Raw genomic sequence first — 17,818 nt, 5'->3', positions numbered from 1 at the left:
ATGCGTTACACAGATCACATTAAAAAAGAAAGAACAGGGAACCCAAAGCAGGGAAGAGCCTCAACTTTAAGATCTCGGTGGGAAACAGCTTTTTGCGTGGTGCTGCCGCACCAGTGTGTTCTTACATGTGTGCTGGGTAAGCACGGTGCTGCAGGCTGCCTGCCGTTCATCCTGCTGAAAAGTCTTGATCAAAAGCCAAACCAGTTGGCTGTGTCGTAGGGTAGAAAGTTTCTGAACTTCCTATGCACTGTTTGAAGGTGTTTTGGTATTAAAACAATTTTGATCAACAGAAAAAATGAAACTATTTAGTGTCTTTTTAAGAGGTAAATATAAAGTTGCAGAACAAATCTATGCAACTCTCACATTTACGTTCTGCTGTTACAAACTCGTATGTGATGCAAACTACTGCTTTTGACCAGCCTGGCTGCTGATGATACATAAGCAGGTATTTATTGAGTTAGAATAATGCTCCTACTGTTTTTGGTTGTTTAGCGCCAGTGTTGACTTATGCTTGGAAATCTATTATAAAATGAAATAGGTTCTCAGATCTTAGCAAAAGTTTTAAAAGGCACTGAGGCAGAATCTGCTAACCGTAGTGATGTAATGTTATCAGTTGCCTGTTGGAATTTTTCACAGTTCCAAGACTGGTGTAGTCTAGTCATGGTGTAACTGAAGCCTGCTGAAGGTGACTGGAGACTCCTAATGTATTTTTAGCAGCATTGTTTGCTGCCCTGTCTCTAACAGGAGCAGTGTCCTGCCCTACAGCCTCGCAGTGCCCAGCCCCTAGCTGTCTGCTTTGTTGGCTCAGACAGCTTTGCACTTTGGCTGGTCCAGTGGCTGGGATTTTAGCAGCTTTCCTCAGTACATTCTCATACTACTGGTGCACTGCCATCAGGGAGGTGCGGCACTCTTCAGTCTTGAAGTCCCTATAGACTTGAGATACAGGCTACTGTCATAAGATATGTATCTAGATGGATAGATATTACACCTAAGGTGGCATACCTGTACGGGCAGTCTTAGAATCCTAAGCTTCTAATGCTTGTGATGCTGGGAGCATAAGCAGTCATTCACTTCTGCTCCCCCATCCTCCCCTCTGCCTGCCCCCAAATTTGGAGGAAGTTACTGATCTCTAATTAGAAAAATAAACTGTCACTGCCTTTCTGCTTCTTCCTGTGCCAAGAGATGAAGTGAGAACTGTGTGGTGTGTGCTGTCTGAATGAGTGGTAGTTCATTCATTTGTTGCACCTTTGTCCAATTTCCTCCATCGTACTCAGTGAGTTGTACAGTGTTAAGCAGTGGAACTGAGCATAGGAGAATGGAAAATGATGTCTTTTCAGCAGCTAACTAGCTGTCGCTCTTTGGAGATGCAGATGTAGCAAGTTGTTCACCAACTTTCAGGAGCGTTCAGGCTGTGAGTTACAGCACTGAAGGAAGAGCAGAGGGGTGGGTGACCAGATGGGGCTGACTTGAGATGTAATGTTGAAAGAGATGCCCAAGCTGTGACACTGTAGCCAAGCACTTGAGGAGGGTGGGGTAAAAGCAGGGTAATGAATCACCTGGCATTACTATGACGGCATCCAAGGCAACTCTCTTTCAGTTGCATGGAAACGGTCAGTTACTAGTTCTGAAGTTGTATAGAATGATTTACTTTTGCCTTGTAAAGAATACAAATCAGCAGGGAATAAAAGCATGAAGGATAGCCAGAAGAGCCAGGTGTGGCTGTGATTTAATGCTCTTGGCCATGTCAGCTTGCTCACAGGGATGAAATGCAGTGCGTGTCTTGTTCAGTCCTGCAGTGGCTCTCGGGTGGGGAGCAGGAGCCGTTTTCAGGACTGGGAATTACAAAATCTCTTAAACCTTGGCTGCAAGATGGCAGAGCGGGCTTGGCGCTGTGCTGCTGGGACATGTCCGCCTGGGCTTATAAATGCTTATGTCCTGGGGTGTAGCTGCTGCTTAGAAGAAAACGGCATTTTGGGGGGAAGGAGCCGGTTGTTGCATTAGCCAGTCAAGGCCCTGCTTTATTGTATAAATTTACTTATTGTATAAATGTATACAGTTTAAATAGTGCTCTTTTCCTTTTAAGTGTTTTGAATTTGCCTTGCACAGTAGAATGAGAAACAGACTAAACTAGCTGGAGCTTTTGATGGTTCTCTGCAATTCTGCTTGCTTTTGTGGCTGGAGGATGTTAAATGTGGTGAGTGGATGCTTAGGCTGTGAAGACAAGGCTCTGCAGATCACCGCGCCAGCAATATGAACATAAGCAATGATCCAGCACAACCTTTCCAACCCTACTGAAGTGGGATGCGTTATCAGTTCCAGCAGACTTCTCTGCCAGTTCCAGGGGAATTTCCACATCAGCTTCTACAGCAAGAATTTGCGTCTCAGGCTGTGAACACAATGGAAACTTAAAAGAGCAAACCACCTCCAACTACTCATTTCCAGGCTTGAACCACTGGGAACAGAATTGAGATGACATTGGTCAGTTCTATGGGGATGGGAAAAAAAAACAACCTCTCGCCAGTTAAAAGTTGTTTAAAATGAGAGGAAACCGGTGCTTGTTATTTTCACAGCCCCTCATTATACTGCATGTGGCAAAGTGCGCTAAGCAAAGATTAAGGTAAGCTTGTAATCTTCAGTACAGAGTTGCTCAGAAGAAACCCAGGGCACCAAAGTCCAGGTCTGGCTCAAAACCCAGCCTGTCCTCAGAGCAGTGCAGGAAGGCCTGGTAACATGAGCTGCTGCTTGGAGGTGTGATAGGCAGATGCTAATTGTGGAAAGGTGCAGGTTAATAAGTGGCTGTATTCAGAGTTCTCTAAAAGGCCGCCTGCTGCTGTACAGCTTTCTTTTGCATCAAACAAACTCGGCTCTTGAACGAAGAGGATCGTGCAGTTTCATCCAAATTTAGCCCAAGTTATCCTGAGTTATTTCCATGTCGCTGGATGCTATGTAGGAGCTCTGGCCGTGCTGACATGGCATTTTTCTGCAGCTCACCTTGCACTGTCCCAGAAGCCAGCGCTCATGGCAGGTTGCCACTACAACCTTGGGCTGATCTTATTGCTGAGGTGAAAAGCAATGGCTGCACCCATCTGTGTGATGTGCTGTAGAGGTGCATCTTTGGGCTGATTCACGCTTACTTCCTCTGTGAAAACAGTTGCCAAAGGTGTTTGAAAGAGACTGGGTGCTACCGTGAGCAGAAGATTGGAATTCTTGGTTGTTACCTGCTGCCCTCTGACCGCTGAGGACTGGAATTTGCATCACTGCCGCTGAGCCCGGAGCGCTGAGGTAGCAGCTAACCTTTGGATTGCTAATCTTCCAGGTACCTAACATCCTGTGAGCAGAGCTGGTTTCTCAATTTGCACAACAGCAAAGTGTCACTGAACAGCATTGCTTCAGGTGCTGCAGTAGTTATAATTACAGCTCTTCTTGATAAGTTTATGGAAAAATGTATTGATATTTCCAAAGTTCAGGTTTAAGAAAAGTGCTAACTGTGCCGCACGCTATCAGCCTTAGGATCGGTGGGTGGAGGCAGTTTTTAACTGTGGTGCTTCTGCAGCTTGCTTTGCTTCCTGTGGCATGTGGGCTTTTTCAAGGCTAGAGGTGATGTACAACCTGCACAAGGATTCTTTAATTCCCAGAGGCAAAAGATTAGTATCTTTAACATGGGCATCTAGCGTGATGAAGATACAGAGAGAAAAGAACAGCGGATTGTAAAGAGGGCCGACCATGTTTATCACTTCCTCCAGGTATTCCACTTCAACTACGGGATTTCCTTCTCTCCCCCCTTCCCTTAAACATTAGGTTGACTTCAAATTATTAAATTACTGTGTTTGGCATTCCCACTTTGCTCAGTGACAGAGGACTAGAGCAGCCTGACAGACACAGGTCAGTGCGCAGCCCTCCCACGCAGGAGCTGCCCGCTCCCAGTTGTGCTCTCTGCTTTCTTTTTCAGCGCTGCAGCTGCCAGGTGCTGCACGTGCCTTCAGCACGGCCACTCTCTGACAATTCAGCAGAAGGGCCTCCCCCAGGGAGGGCAGTTAGAAGAAGCACAGAAAGGCGCTTTGCCCATGGACGTGAGAGAAGGGCTGTGCTTGCTCAACCTCCCCCTGCACGAGCAGACAACCTGCAGCGCTGCTCCATCGCCGTGGCAGAACAGGGCGCGTGGGCAGCGAGCTGTGGTTGCGTGCATCTAACCAAGCACTGCAGGAATGAAGGCGAGGCGCCAACGGAACCACGCAAACCCGAGGACTCCAGCCATCGGAGCGGGCCAGGAGTTTACGAAGAGATAGAGAGAGCAGACAAGAGAGGAGTACGGTATGCATTTTTACTGAAGTCTCACAAGTCATTTCTCTGGGGAGGGAGAGAAGGTAAAATTGACATCAAGCAACTTGTCACACGTCAGTCGTTGGGGGTAGAGAGTGCCTTTGTTACATCTGTGGAAAGGGTATGACAGCACTTCACCGTGAAACTCTTACTGAAGTGACATTAAGGAACTCAGAAAAAAACAAACTTCTAGAACCTTAGGAGCTACAAAAAGCAAAATTTTAAATGTTACATTTATTCAATTAAAAAAAAATTGACAGTTAGTAATGGTCACACGAACACCAGGGAACTGTATCTACATTTCCTGACGTCAATATGAGCGGCACTAGGGGTTGTTGGTGAACGAATACAAAGCTAATGCCAGTTCAAAAAATACAAAACAAAACTGGAACCCGAGACACCGTGAAATCAACACTGCTTAAAAACTCAACATCCAATCTGATGTATTTTAAAATAAATAGTTTTTACCTTTCTTCTTAGAAAACACGACTCACCAACTGCTTTCAAAGCAGTAACATCTTTAAGACCATTCCCGAAAGTGTTTCATAAATAATTTACCCATTGATTGTCTATTAATGCAGCATCTCTCAGTCTTAGCTGGGGTCTCTGTATAGGCCACACAGTATTTTGTTCAGACACAGTGTTTTGTTTTGTGTTTTTTTTTTCCCTCCTTTTTATTTAGGTACAATTTCTCTGAATAGAGCGTATCATGCTGGCACAATTCATGCAGATGACACAGCATGAAGTGTAACAGAGCTTAAATCACCTGGTTAAAAAAAAAGAAAGACAAGGAATGTAGTGTTAAAAATCACGATACTGAAAAAGCAACCATCCAGTCTCAGGACAACCACAACAATTTCAAGTGTTTGCTCACACTTGTCTCACCTACTATAATTGGTTTAAATACGTCTTTTTTAATCCAAACTCATTTAACTCTTTCAACTTCTTCCACCAGGGATAAGTAAAAAAATAAAAATTATTAAAACTAGTCTCTCTCCTTTTAATCAAAATAACCATTTTTCCAGTCCTCTGACTGTACATCTAATTTTAATAATGATTTCAAATAGAGAAACTCGTGAATCTGACGTCTGACATCTCCCAGTGCCACGACATCTACAACACTCATCACAATACCCGGGTTAAGTTCTCTGAACACAGAAATGGTTTTTGAATTGACTTCAGCATCTGCAAAAGGCCACATCTTTAACCCTTCAGTACACTGTCACACACGTTATAATCCTAAGGGACACTTAGAATTACTGAGCAGGCAGGTGGGCCTCCAGATGAGTCTCTCTCATAGGCAACTGTGCAACGTAAAAGCCGTAATCGTTCATCCTTTCCCCACACCATGTGAAACACAAAGCCAACCAATTCTAGAAGACTTTTTCATCTTGCACTTTGAGCCTCAAAGGATCTCCATATTAAAGAAACATTTTCCAGAAATGTCTCTCTTTGACAGTTTTATGCATGTTATTCCTTGATGCCCCCCCAACAGTTTCACTGACTAAAGAAAGAAACTGGTTTTCAAATAGTCTTTTCAGTAAAGTGCTTCTTATTACTCCAAAAAAAAAAAAAAAAAAAGATAGAAAGTGCTATTTGAATCTTAAGAGAATTTCTTTTTCTGTGAAAAACTGCCTGATATAGCTTTCTTCTAATTACTTTTTTACATAAAGCTGAAATGAAACCTACCTGTTGTAAGGATACCGGGTTACTAATTTTGGTGTTTGGCAGCAGGCAGGATGCCCACACAAGTGGCGACACACCGGAACCATAGTGCAGAAGGTAAACCTTCTAGATGAAATGGAAGGCATATGGAGAGCTCCTACTAGAATCTTTTCATATTTATATACAAATATATATTAAATATAATATAAAAATAGCTATATATTCTTTTTCTCTGTAATTTTCCTAGAAGCATTTCTTCAAATCCTCACCCATCGCAGGCAAACAATGTCTGTCTTCTAAACTCTCTTTCTCACTCCGTTCCGTACCACCAGACCGTGTCTTCGCAAACACAACCCTCTCCTTAACAGACTCCTTCCCTTCTGTCAGAGTCATCCTGTAATGTCTGCACCCCAGAACCTGCGGCATCGCAGCATTCCTTATCATGCTATCGATTAGGATGTTGCAAATAATCTATGACTGTAGTAAATGAGTCAGGCAGAAGCAAAAGGCTGATTAAGAAAGAGGCGACAGCCTGGTCCTCTTCCCGCTAAAATCAAGGACAGCTCAGCAATTGATTCAGCAATTGATTCAGCAATGAGGGAAACCGCAGACACCTTAAACGTACACCTTTGAGTCAGCAGCTGTGAAACAAAGCATTTGCATCCTCGCACAGAACATGGAACAAGTTCTACGTACTCGCTTTTGTACAAAGTTTGCCTGATTCACGGTAGGTATTTTTCCAGTTTCTATGAATTTCCCCATCTTCTATGCTTTGTATCCTGGCTGGTAGCTCTATAATTGAATGACCTCTCTCTGAGGTTACAAAAAGCTTCTTGATCAAAGCGTACGTTTCTTTATTCTCTTTCAGCAGCCGTGCTATCGCTGTCATCTATTTTCTCTCACCTAGTTCAGCGTTTTCCAACAGACCTATAGCAGCACACGAGAGTATTGGGGAGGGGGGAAATGGGAAGAGAAGTTTAAATGGAGCTTCATATAAAAAGCTGCATCATTATCTGGCTGGCTGTTACCTCTATTTTTTTGTAATTCTCGGTATAATAGCTTAATAAATCTATTTTACCACTATTCTGTAGTTCTAACAGCACTATTAAAGCTCTCTCAGATTTCTCTTTTAGTGCTCTGTTATTACTGTAAATGGTTAACAGTTTTTCTAACCTACTTCCATTAAGCAGCAGCGCTGCTAACACAGACCTCCGGTAACGCAGCTTATTTTAGAAACAGGTGGATGGTGCGGCAGCAGCGCAGAGCAAGGCAAACTTTGTTACGTGGAGCTCTACAGCAGCGGGCTTCTGACCCTTATTCCAGCTCAGAGAATGGCAGAAATCCTTTTAGAGAAGGGGAATTTCTCCTTGCTGCGTCTGGTGCTGGCACCTGCTCCTTGCTGCGAGGCCTGTTGGAGCAGAACGGAATCTAACTCTCTTTGGTACTGTATTTCTCACACTCCTTCCCTGTTCACGACTGTGCTTTTTGGTACCAAACTCTTGCTCTGTAAGTGGGGAACAACAGAAATGCCATGGTGGGACACTCGCAGAGGCAAAGGCCAGCCCCAAAATGCCGCCAACGGCATCGAGCGCTCACTGAACTGGTGCCACCCTCCCGCGGGCTTGGCTCACCCAGCAATACAATCACACTGCTCCACAGTACAAAACAGTCCGTCACCATTTGGTTACATTCAATCAACTCCTCCTCAGTATTCAAGATTAATCCAGCTTTCTCTCCCTACTACTAATTCTAACTGCTTTTGCTGTTTTATTTTAATTCTCAGATCTATCTGTGTTTATTGATTTTCCTCTAAAGTCGTGGTTTTCACAACCTAGTACCATAAAACCCTACCCAACGTTTACTTAAAATAGCACATCGTATCTGTTGGAACTTTTTATTTTCCTTATAAAGTGAAGTTGCCTTCTGAAGTCTTAGTTCAGTGATACCTCCTGAATCGACCACAGTCTCCCCCAAACCATACTCTAAACACTACAGAAATGATTTTTTACTGTTATTATTTTGAATTGGGTCACTCTCCCTACTCCTGCAAAAGGAGCACTCTCTGTTTTTAGATCTTCGAGAACAATACCTTCAAGGTCTGAGATTGCAGAGACTCCTCTGTTCCTGACTTAGTGTTTGAGGGGGAGCAGCACTCAAAAACGCTCGTGTTCTCAACTCAGATCATTATTGAGATGATCACAATGCAGAAACAGCTATGAAGTAGATACACAAGTTTGGCTGACAATGGACTAAGACTTCAAAATTGAGAATGGTTACAGATTCGAGACACTGTAAGTCAAGATGTTCAACATTATCACCTGAATTAAAATCAAGGCACTATGGGTTTTCCTGTCGTTGTTAAAATGACCCTGAATTAGTTCTGACTAAAGAAAAGATCTAATTTTTGAATGAGAATAAAAAGATTCCAACGTATTTTAACAAGTTACAATTCTCACCACAGAGAAAGTGGTTAAAAAGTGCCCAAAAGGTTATTAAATGTAAATATATCTTTTTGTGCAAATTACTCCTATAACTGAAACATTCTTGAAAATTACCGTTTTTTTTTTAAACATTTTACATAAATATTTCCAACTATGAACTATATCAAAAGATAGCTTTGGGGAATAAAATTCCAAACCATCCGCAAGGAAGCAGTGCAAATTCCTATTTTTTTTCAAATAAAATGAATTAGGTACGAAACGATGGATGATACTCATGGATCCGAATAGCCTGAACCCTGATGCATGATCACCAGTTCAAACAGCTTCGTCAATAATTTAACCTCGAGAAGTCAGCTAACCACCACGCTATACCTCACCGAACAGACTGTGACATCACAGACAAAGCACAAACGAGAGACTTGTGCCCACACTGAGGGTGAAAGGAACGATGCAGCATGTTGTAAACAAAGGGGCAGAACAGAGGAAAACGTTAGTCTGAGTATGGCGTGAGAATTTAGGGAAACATATTCAAACCTACAAATGACAGATTACATTTCATGCATCATATAAAATATTTTGCTCTTTCTCCTTTTATGCAGACATATACATAATATTTTACAGCATCTGTACAACAGAGAACTGGATTTCACACAACATTTTCAAAATATTTACTGTCCCATAATCATCTGAAAAAATTAGATGTTTGTCGGACTATATTCCTGGCATTTTTTCTGCTAAATCAAACAATTGCTCTGTGTCCATTTTGATACTTTAAAAATGTACAGAACTGATAAAAAATACCAATATTTTCAGCATCCCTCTCATTTCAGTCACATTTTTTGATTTCACCCGGACAAATTAACACACGGCAGCAAACCCTTTAGAGCACAGAAACTGGGACAACGATCACAGTTGGCCACGTCCCTGCCATCACCTTGTGGTTTTTCTTAACAGATTCCAGAAGTTAGCTGTAGGTCTCAATACCGCGGCGTTAGAAAGGCTTTGTACTGCTACCTCTGTAACCTCAGTGCAAGTGGTTATGGAGCAGCCTCCTCCCAGAAGCTGACTTCACAAAGAGGCAGAGCCCCCAGCTACTGTGGCTGCGCTTTGGAAGGATCCGTCATCTTGTCAGTTCTGTGCCGTGAGAGTTGCTGCTGCTGTGATTGGTGCTGCTGGTGGTGGGACTGAGTAAAAGTGCTTTGTTGTAGTGGGAAAGCAGCAGAGAGGATGAGCTGAGCTGACTGATTTCCGTGAAGTAACCTGGATGTCTAAAACATGCAAACAGAAGAAAATTATGTTTTCTGTTGCTCTGAGAAGCACAGGCCTGGCTGCTTTTTAACTTTTCGGAAGAGTTCAGTCAAAATAAACTTCTGATTTGGTCGTTGAAGCTGAACAAACAATGCAAAGATTAGTTCATATTAATGGAGATAATCGGAGCATTTGACAAAGCAGCTGGTCTTGGCAGTTTCCTGTGACAAAGGGTAGAGCACATGGCAATTTGTCTCCATTTCAAACCACAAGAGCATAACGGGGCTTAAGGAATCTATTTTAACCGTACACATCTGTTATTGCAGTCACGTAGGAAAGCAATGCCTTGGCATGCCAAAGCATGACTTGGCACAGATCAAATTTATCCCCGGATAAAAATCCAAGGAAGAAAACCAAGGAAGCCGCCCCATTTGCAGACCCAAACAACTCCTCTGAAGGGAATTAATCATTACTGCAAATAACACTTATTTTTAACGTCGCTCCTCTTAGAAGAAACAAAAGATGATGGTGCTGAAGAAAAAGCAGCTAAGGACAGGTACGAAAGGAACTGGACGTCTCAATCCAGAACATGTTCTGCAACTACATCACTGGTGCACCTGCAGAATCAGACTGTGAGAAGCCCTGGTGAAAAGAGGCAGGAAAAGCACTGCTCCTTTTCTCTCTTCTTTAAACAGAGGGGAAAAAAATAAAACAATAAAAAAAAACCTACTTGCTTTACTTCAAATTCTAACACTTCAGCAGGGAGGGAGGGCTGACCTGTCTATATTAAAAACCCTAAACTGTTGCCTATAAAGAAATGCCAGGACAGGAACAGACCATTGGGGATCTTCATCTTTCACAAATCTTCTGGTTTTCAACAGAATGAAGGCAAAACTGCACAAACTTTTAAATTTAAAAGCAGGGACAGACACCTACCTGCTAAACAGCATTTATAAATGAGCGCTGAAATTCAAATCACTAGGCATTCTTCAGTTCTCTTTTTGATCAGAGATCTCAGCTTGCAGCTAAAAAGCCTTTGCCTGATGAGTGGATGAAATTGTATGTTCTTATGGAAAAGATTTTTTAAGAAGTTAGTATTTTCTGCCACTGGCCCAGGTAAAGAAAATTTTACTCATCCCTAAATGGAATCTTAACTATTCCTTGTCCATATAAACTTAGATTGAGTTTTCAACTACTTACTCCATTGCAGAAATTCCACCTTTCTCCAGGAAATCTCTTTTAGTGTAAAAGAGAGACTGCACATATTAAGAAAGTTTGTTCAACAGGCTGCACAGGGAGGTGGTGGAAACACCATCCCTGGAAGTGTTCAAAAACATGCAGATGTGGCACTGAGAGGCATGGTTAGAGTGGGCATGGGGTTGATGGGTTGGCAGTTGGACTAAATGACCTTAGTGGTCATTCTAGATGGCCATGCACATCTGTCACACCATGAAATGAAGAGCATCTCAATCAGCTCATCCACGTGAATCAGCAGATGAAGACCAGGGAACTGTGTACAGAGCTGAAGTTTAGCTTCAGTGCACTGGAAATGATGGTGGCAATGCTAGAATACTGCAAAGTTTGTACCAGATGTGTCCCATGAATGCTCACACAAGAACAGAAAGAGCACCTTATGCAAGTTTGTCAGGACCTGTTGTACCAATATGATGCTGAAGGTGACAGTTTACTGGATCCCATCATTAGCAGTGATGAGACATGGTGATACTGCTCCAAGCTGGAGTTAAAATGGCAGTCCACAGAACGGTGATATGTGAATTTCCCATTGAAGAAAAAGTTCAAGACACAGCCCTCAGCAGGTAGAGTGATGTGCACTATCTTTCAGCATAAGAATAGGGCAATCCTTCTGGATTTCCTGGAACACGGACAAACCATCAACTCTGACTGCTACATCACAATGCTGACTAAGCTGAAGGCTCAAGCTGCCAGAGTAAGGCCAGAGAAGACGACAACCTTTCTCTTGCAGCACAGTAACGGCTGGCCCCATATCAGTTCGAAGACCATGGAACGCATTGCCAGTCTTAATTGGACTGTCCTACCATACACACCATATAGTCTGGATTTGGTGCCTTCTGACTTCCATCTGTTTGGGCCAATTTTCATTGACCGATTTTCATCAGATGGACTGCGTGGGCAACATTTTCCTAGCAACAATACCATTATAGCAACTGTGAAACAGCGGGTCACCTCTGCTTGTATGGATTTTTACGAGCATGGCATGCAAGCTCTTATTCATTGCTGGTGCAAATGCATAGCTAATGGTAGAGACTATGTTGAAAAATGGTGTTTTGTAGCTGAGAGCTTGCTCTATCAAATAGTGTTACTGTGTTCTCTGTATCAGTTGTAGTTTCCATGGAAATAAATAGAAGGCATTACTTTCATGGCAAAATACCTAAGTATTTTAAGATAATTTTAAGACAAGCATGCTGAAAGTCTCAGGACTAACAGATTTCTAGAGAATGCTGCATTACCTGTAGGAACTGTTGTGGGTGCTGGGTCAGCTGTGGCTGAGCTGGTTGCTGAACTGCAGTGAGCTGCTGCTGCTGCTGCTGCTGGTCTTGCTGACTTTGCTGCTGCTGCTGCTGCTGTTGTGTTATTGACAAAGTCTGTGGCTGCTGCTGTTGGGCAGCAAAAGTGGGATAAGCTGTCACCACCTGTCCCATAAACATAGTACTTGGTACCATTACTGCTCCACACGCTACTGGGGCTGTGACAAGTTTTGTTACAAGCTGCTGACCTTGAGAAAATCTGTTAATAGAAAAAGACATTTGGCATCACTTTAGGAAAAATGCATCAAGCCTTAGGTGCTCTTGACAAATGCAGATTTTGCCAGGTTCATGCCTTGTTGTAACACTACTGGTTACGATAAGCCCACGAACACCGTCTTGGGTAAAGTTTAGCTAAACAGCCGTGTGATCACAATAACAAATAATATGGGTTTTTATACTATTTTTCTATACATTATATTATAAATGCTGTGCTTACACAGCTACAAGTCACCCAAATATGGTCTTGAAAACTTACCTGATTTGTCTATCCTGTGTAAAAGTAGTTACTGCAGCAGCATTCTGGTTATTGTTCTGTGGTAAGCTAGAAGGAACCTGGACCACATTTCCGGCTGTTGGCTGGGAAATCACCATAGTGTTATACAAAGGTGTTGAGACTGTGTTCTGTGACTGACTGGCAAGAGAAGATTGTTGACTGTGTCCACTAAGCACATTTTGTTGATTATGCTAAAAAGGAAGGACACGTAATGAATCAGTCGCTTGAAAACAGCCAGCTACTACAACCGTCTTCCTCATTGTAATTACCCATGCTTTACAACTGCTAATGTTTTTCTATTACAAATGAATTCTTACTTTAAAGTAGACAGGTATTTCCTATCAATTGAGGATTTGGAGGTGGGACTGGCTCTAGGGCATCTGAAAATCTCTTAATCTCTTCTCCTCTTCAGAATATCTTTTTCCTTAATATTTCATCTGCTTGCATACTGTTTGTTCAAGATCCTGTCTTCCATTCCTTTAGCATCTCTGTGCCACATTAAAACACGCACATTACCTCAATCAATTTCATACTTCAAAGTCTGGAACTAAGTTAATGCTAAAGTGATAAATTGTCCACCACTACTCTGCCTCATCACAAATTTTAAAAAGTAATATGGGATTTGGAGAAAAGTTAAAAAGGAGGATGACCAAAGAGATTACAATTATAAGCAGCCTCTCTATAAAAATGGTCAAGCACATTAAAACTCCTCAGCTTGAGAAAAAGGCTTCTATACATATGAAAGAAGACTGAAATTATGTATGACAAAGAAGATGAAACGTGAGTGACTACTCAATGTATTTCCCAGTATAAAACCTAAGTGGCAGGTTCAAAAAACAAACATCAACAAATTTCGAAGGAGCGAAAGCTGTAGAACTCACTGCAAAATACTAGTGATTTCAGACGTTTACATGCAATCAAAAAAAACTGGATAAACCCGTAGAAGAAAAATCCATGAAAGGCATTTAAAATGGAAAAGGTATCACCTATGGCATCTGACTGAAATTGCTGAGGAGCAGAAAAGTCAAGTGCAGAAGCATCAATATATGCTTTTCCTGTTCTTATGTTTTTCTAGGCATTTACTGTAGAGATCAGTGTCTGGACACTGGGTTTCAAGCTCAGCTAGTACAAATGTTCTCATGCTGTATGTTCTGTCAATAGAAAATTCAAAAAAAATTCACAAAAAGGCAAGCTAACTGTTTTCTCTATACTGGTCTTTCCAAAAAGCATTTGGAATTATTTACATTTGTAAATTGTAATTATTTACATTTCTAAGTTTTAAAATTAAAGCAAGGTGTGAAATTGCATTAGCAAGAACATAAATACATTTCAACTGCAAAACTTTGAACATCAAGAAATAAACTTGATAGTCACAAAAAAATTGGAGGGGAAGAAGTCAGGGAAGCTATTATTGCATATGATTGCATTCTCTAGTGAGAATTTTACCTGTGATGCAGAGCTCTGCAAAGGCTGTTGCTGTATCATGTGTGGTGTATTTGTATGTCCTGTGTTCATCCCACTTTGTGTCTGATTAGTCTGAACAACTTGACCTTGCATGTTTGCTGGTGCAAGTTGCTGAACACTTGAAGAATTTCCAGATGTGAGCTGCACAGAACTGAAGTTTAGTCCAGAAGGTGGTTGCTGCAAGAACATCTTAAAAAAAATCCTAAAATTAGCTCTTAAGAAAAATTTGTTAATTGTTCATCTTAGGCAAAAACTAAATTTAATTTCTTATGATATTAATATAAAATGAAGCCTCATCCCGGTTACTAGATGTTGAAATAGCATTGCAACTACCAAAAGCAAAGGGCTAACTCCCATACAGGGTCTGCATTCAGAGACTCTACTATAACAGCTAAGAATCAGAATCTTGAATTTTAAAGCCCTAAACATTGAGGGTTTAATATTTGTTTTTAAAGAAAAATTACTATTTGTAGACTGACTTATAATGTAGGCTGTAACTGTCTAAAGATTAAATTCTTTAGAGATCTTGCTTCTACTCGTCAGGCCTCTGGAAGTGAAACTAATTCAAAATCTCAGAATCGATTGACACAGACATAGCACCAAGAAGGTAATCTTCCTTGGCAATTAAGAAACTGTACTGGTTATACTGAATTTTCCAACATCACCTCGTTGCAATAAACTGAATTTAGCATGAAATTATTTCGAGTCTTTACAAAATGTTAGACTAAAAACTACAATGACTCAGTGTAATAACGTAGAACGTGCAGCACTTAGATTTTGTCTTCTAGTTTCCACAGTCCTGAATAAGGTCCCTTTGCAGTGCATGAGATGACAGCTGTGAATCTCTCCTTTCAAGAACCTATCAAGCAATCTACTGCTGGAAGGCTTACATGAGATCACAGCAAAACACTGAAAAAAGCACATGCCAGAAACTCCTACTCCTCAACAGAAGTTAAACAACATACTCAATACTTCCAAGGAAGTACATTTTACTCTACTCTTTATTCACAGTGCACACTGAAAATATTTAGATTCTTTTCTTATGATATATTTTAGTTTTTTGTTTGTTCATTCTGGCTTTTTTTTTTTTTTAAGCTAGAAAAGTCTAATCAATAGGATCATTCTTTTCTTCGCAAGATAGCTGCTGAAAACAGAACGATGAAATTAAAAAGACATAAAATACACATATTGGTTAAAATACAGAAATCGGGTAGCCAGATCTTTTGTCACTCTCAGCTGCCAGACTGGGTAATGCATCTTCTAGACTTCCTGTCTTTGAGGCTGAATAACTACTTCAAAATGCCACGCAAAGCAGAACCACCTCACCAGAAGAGCGTGTAAGAGGATCTCAGCCTGATAGTTGGGACAGTCTTCTAAGAGGTATGCATTCATCCAAGAGGGATGAATTTTACACCCTTGAGCTAAAAGGGGAAATAAGCACTCATTTTGCACATTTTGGATGAACATTCTAATGGCTGCAGAGGTATTCAAGAAGTAGTAACCACTACATCACATTCTTTTACATCTAGGTAGCACAAGCCACTCAGCATTAAAAGGATACATTGGGGCACACCTAGGTACACTCAGAATTATAGGTTCCTCAGGAACAGTAACGTTAGGTTCTATGAATTTTGGGCACACAAGGTCCAGAAGATAGCTGACAAGGAGTACAAGAGAATCCCCTTTTGGAATGAAGTGCCCAAATCTCATTTTAGATCCCTAAATTCTCTACAGATCAAATGTGTGTGAGTTACACTAACTCACCTGGAGTCCTTGACCGTGGACAATTTGAAGCTGTTCTTGAATTTTCCGCAACTCTTCCTGCTGCCGATGGATATTTGCCTCTATCATGCGTGTTCTTTGCTCTAGCTGGTCCTTTAGGTGCTGCATAGCTCCTAATTGAGCTGAAAACTGAAAGACAGGCTGTAGTGCCATGTATAAATTATAAGTTGAGCAAAAATAATCACATTTAGTTCACAAGTAGTAAGCACACTCCTCCAGACTAGCAAAGAAATCAAGCACTGCTTTTTAAACTGCTCATAGTCATCAACCAAGGACAAAATCATCAGTACAAAAATGTCACAGACTTCACATTTAGCTGATGCATCAGAATTAGACTGCTTAGAACAAAATAAAACAAATCACAGCAAAAGAAATTGATTTCCACCCAAATCACTAAGACCCTGTAAAAACTTTAGTAATTCACATGGTACTGTGCATGCTAAAAGCTCTGACAGTTTAGAAATTGTCAAACAGAAATTTGCTCATTTTGAGAATAACGTTAAGGAACTTTGGCATCTAAGAACTCATTTTTTGAAGGAGAAATTAACTTTATAGTCAGACCAAGACTCTTTAAGAAATAATAAAACTACTTGGTAAACCAACTTAATCCATACCTGGGACATGCTGGACTGGAGCTGTAAAGTAGCAGTCTGAGACATCGTTGGCTGTGTAACCGGTTGTCCAAGAGACTGGGAGCTTAAAGACTAGGATTTAAAAAAATTGTTCCATAACTAGAAGAGAATGGACTTCATACTTGACAAGAAATATTTCTCTACATAAGCTATCAATTCCAAAATGGCATCATATGAATATATGGTAAAAACAAGTATATTTCTTGAAATACCTAAACCTAAATATTAAAAAATTAAGAACACACAAGAAAAAGTTACAATATACATAATCTCTATGTAATTGCTTCCCTGCTAAAAATATATAAGAAGCAGAAGGTATAAAACAGGAAAAACAAGGCTGCTCTAAAATTCTTTTTCACAGTAAGGGCAAAAACTTTCCAACCAGTTTGCAAGTTGACACTTTTGTTCTTAAACTAAGACATTACACAACACATTAGTAAAATACATATTTTAATACACATTCTATTTTTGAAGCAAACGTGTTAGTTCATCTGGAATATGAGCACTAAGCATGTGAAGTATTATGTTTTCTCATGTTACTAAGATTTCAGAAGCTGTATTAAAGTATTTGCTGACATTCTTAGCGGTATAAATCTATATGAATAATCTGTAGGGACACACAGCATTATGTTAGCAATCACGTATATTGTTTTATATATACACACACACATATATAAAAATGCAGAATCATACGAAGAAGTTATGTGCGAGTGAAAGCACAGACTCAGATACGTTCTTGCAAACTCTGAAGCCCCAAAACATAAATACTTACATGCTTAATTATTGTACTCCCTTAAAATGTAGTATACTGAAGGTGCACAGAAATGATAGTCAAGCACCCCAAGTATAAATCTTACGGTTTAAATTTTGTGTTTTCAGAAGAAATAAAATGAAGGTTACATGAATTTAACAATATATTTTAAAGGAAAATTGTACTGATTTAAGTACAAAAGTTTTTCTTCAAAGAGTTACCTGACTACTGAGAGATGATCTTCTTTGTGTAGACTTTTCATGAGCAGATAAGCTTTGCCTTGGAGGAGTGCTAGTGTCCACTGTCATTTTAGTTGGTGTTGCTGACAATGTTGTTACAAGAAAAAGAGACATATTAACAGTAATCTCAATTCTGCAATGCAATAATCAAATCACAGGAAGTTCTTCCCGAATGAAAAAAGCTTAAGGCTTGGATTCTTTTTTTTTTTTTTTTTT

General features: G+C 40.6%; 1 protein-coding gene across 17 annotated transcripts in view; it reads right to left on the bottom strand.

Moving 5' to 3' along the window:
- CLOCK (clock circadian regulator) overlaps positions 4,308-17,818 on the bottom strand; it is a 55,410-nt gene continuing 41,899 nt past the window's right edge. For 15 of the 17 annotated variants that reach the window (XM_021393710.1, XM_021393711.1, XM_021393709.1 and 12 more), the window contains 7 exons: positions 17,585-17,685; positions 16,595-16,684; positions 15,963-16,121; positions 14,181-14,387; positions 12,717-12,925; positions 12,164-12,440; positions 4,308-9,694 (listed from right to left, as the gene is read on the bottom strand). In XM_021393710.1, coding sequence (XP_021249385.1) covers positions 9,518-9,694; positions 12,164-12,440; positions 12,717-12,925; positions 14,181-14,387; positions 15,963-16,121; positions 16,595-16,684; positions 17,585-17,685 — 1,220 coding nt within the window. In that variant the 3' untranslated portion in view covers positions 4,308-9,517. Of the gene's footprint in view, positions 9,695-12,163; positions 12,441-12,716; positions 12,926-13,051; positions 13,223-14,180; positions 14,388-15,962; positions 16,122-16,594; positions 16,685-17,584; positions 17,686-17,818 lie in introns of those variants that run through there. The other 2 variants (XM_021393723.1, XR_002437782.1) reach the window with 2 other exon arrangements.

This window comes from Numida meleagris, chromosome 4 (genome assembly GCF_002078875.1).
Source record: "Numida meleagris isolate 19003 breed g44 Domestic line chromosome 4, NumMel1.0, whole genome shotgun sequence".
In the NCBI taxonomy this organism is placed as follows: Eukaryota; Metazoa; Chordata; class Aves; order Galliformes; family Numididae; genus Numida; species Numida meleagris.
This window is presented reverse-complemented; position numbering and strand designations above follow the sequence as displayed.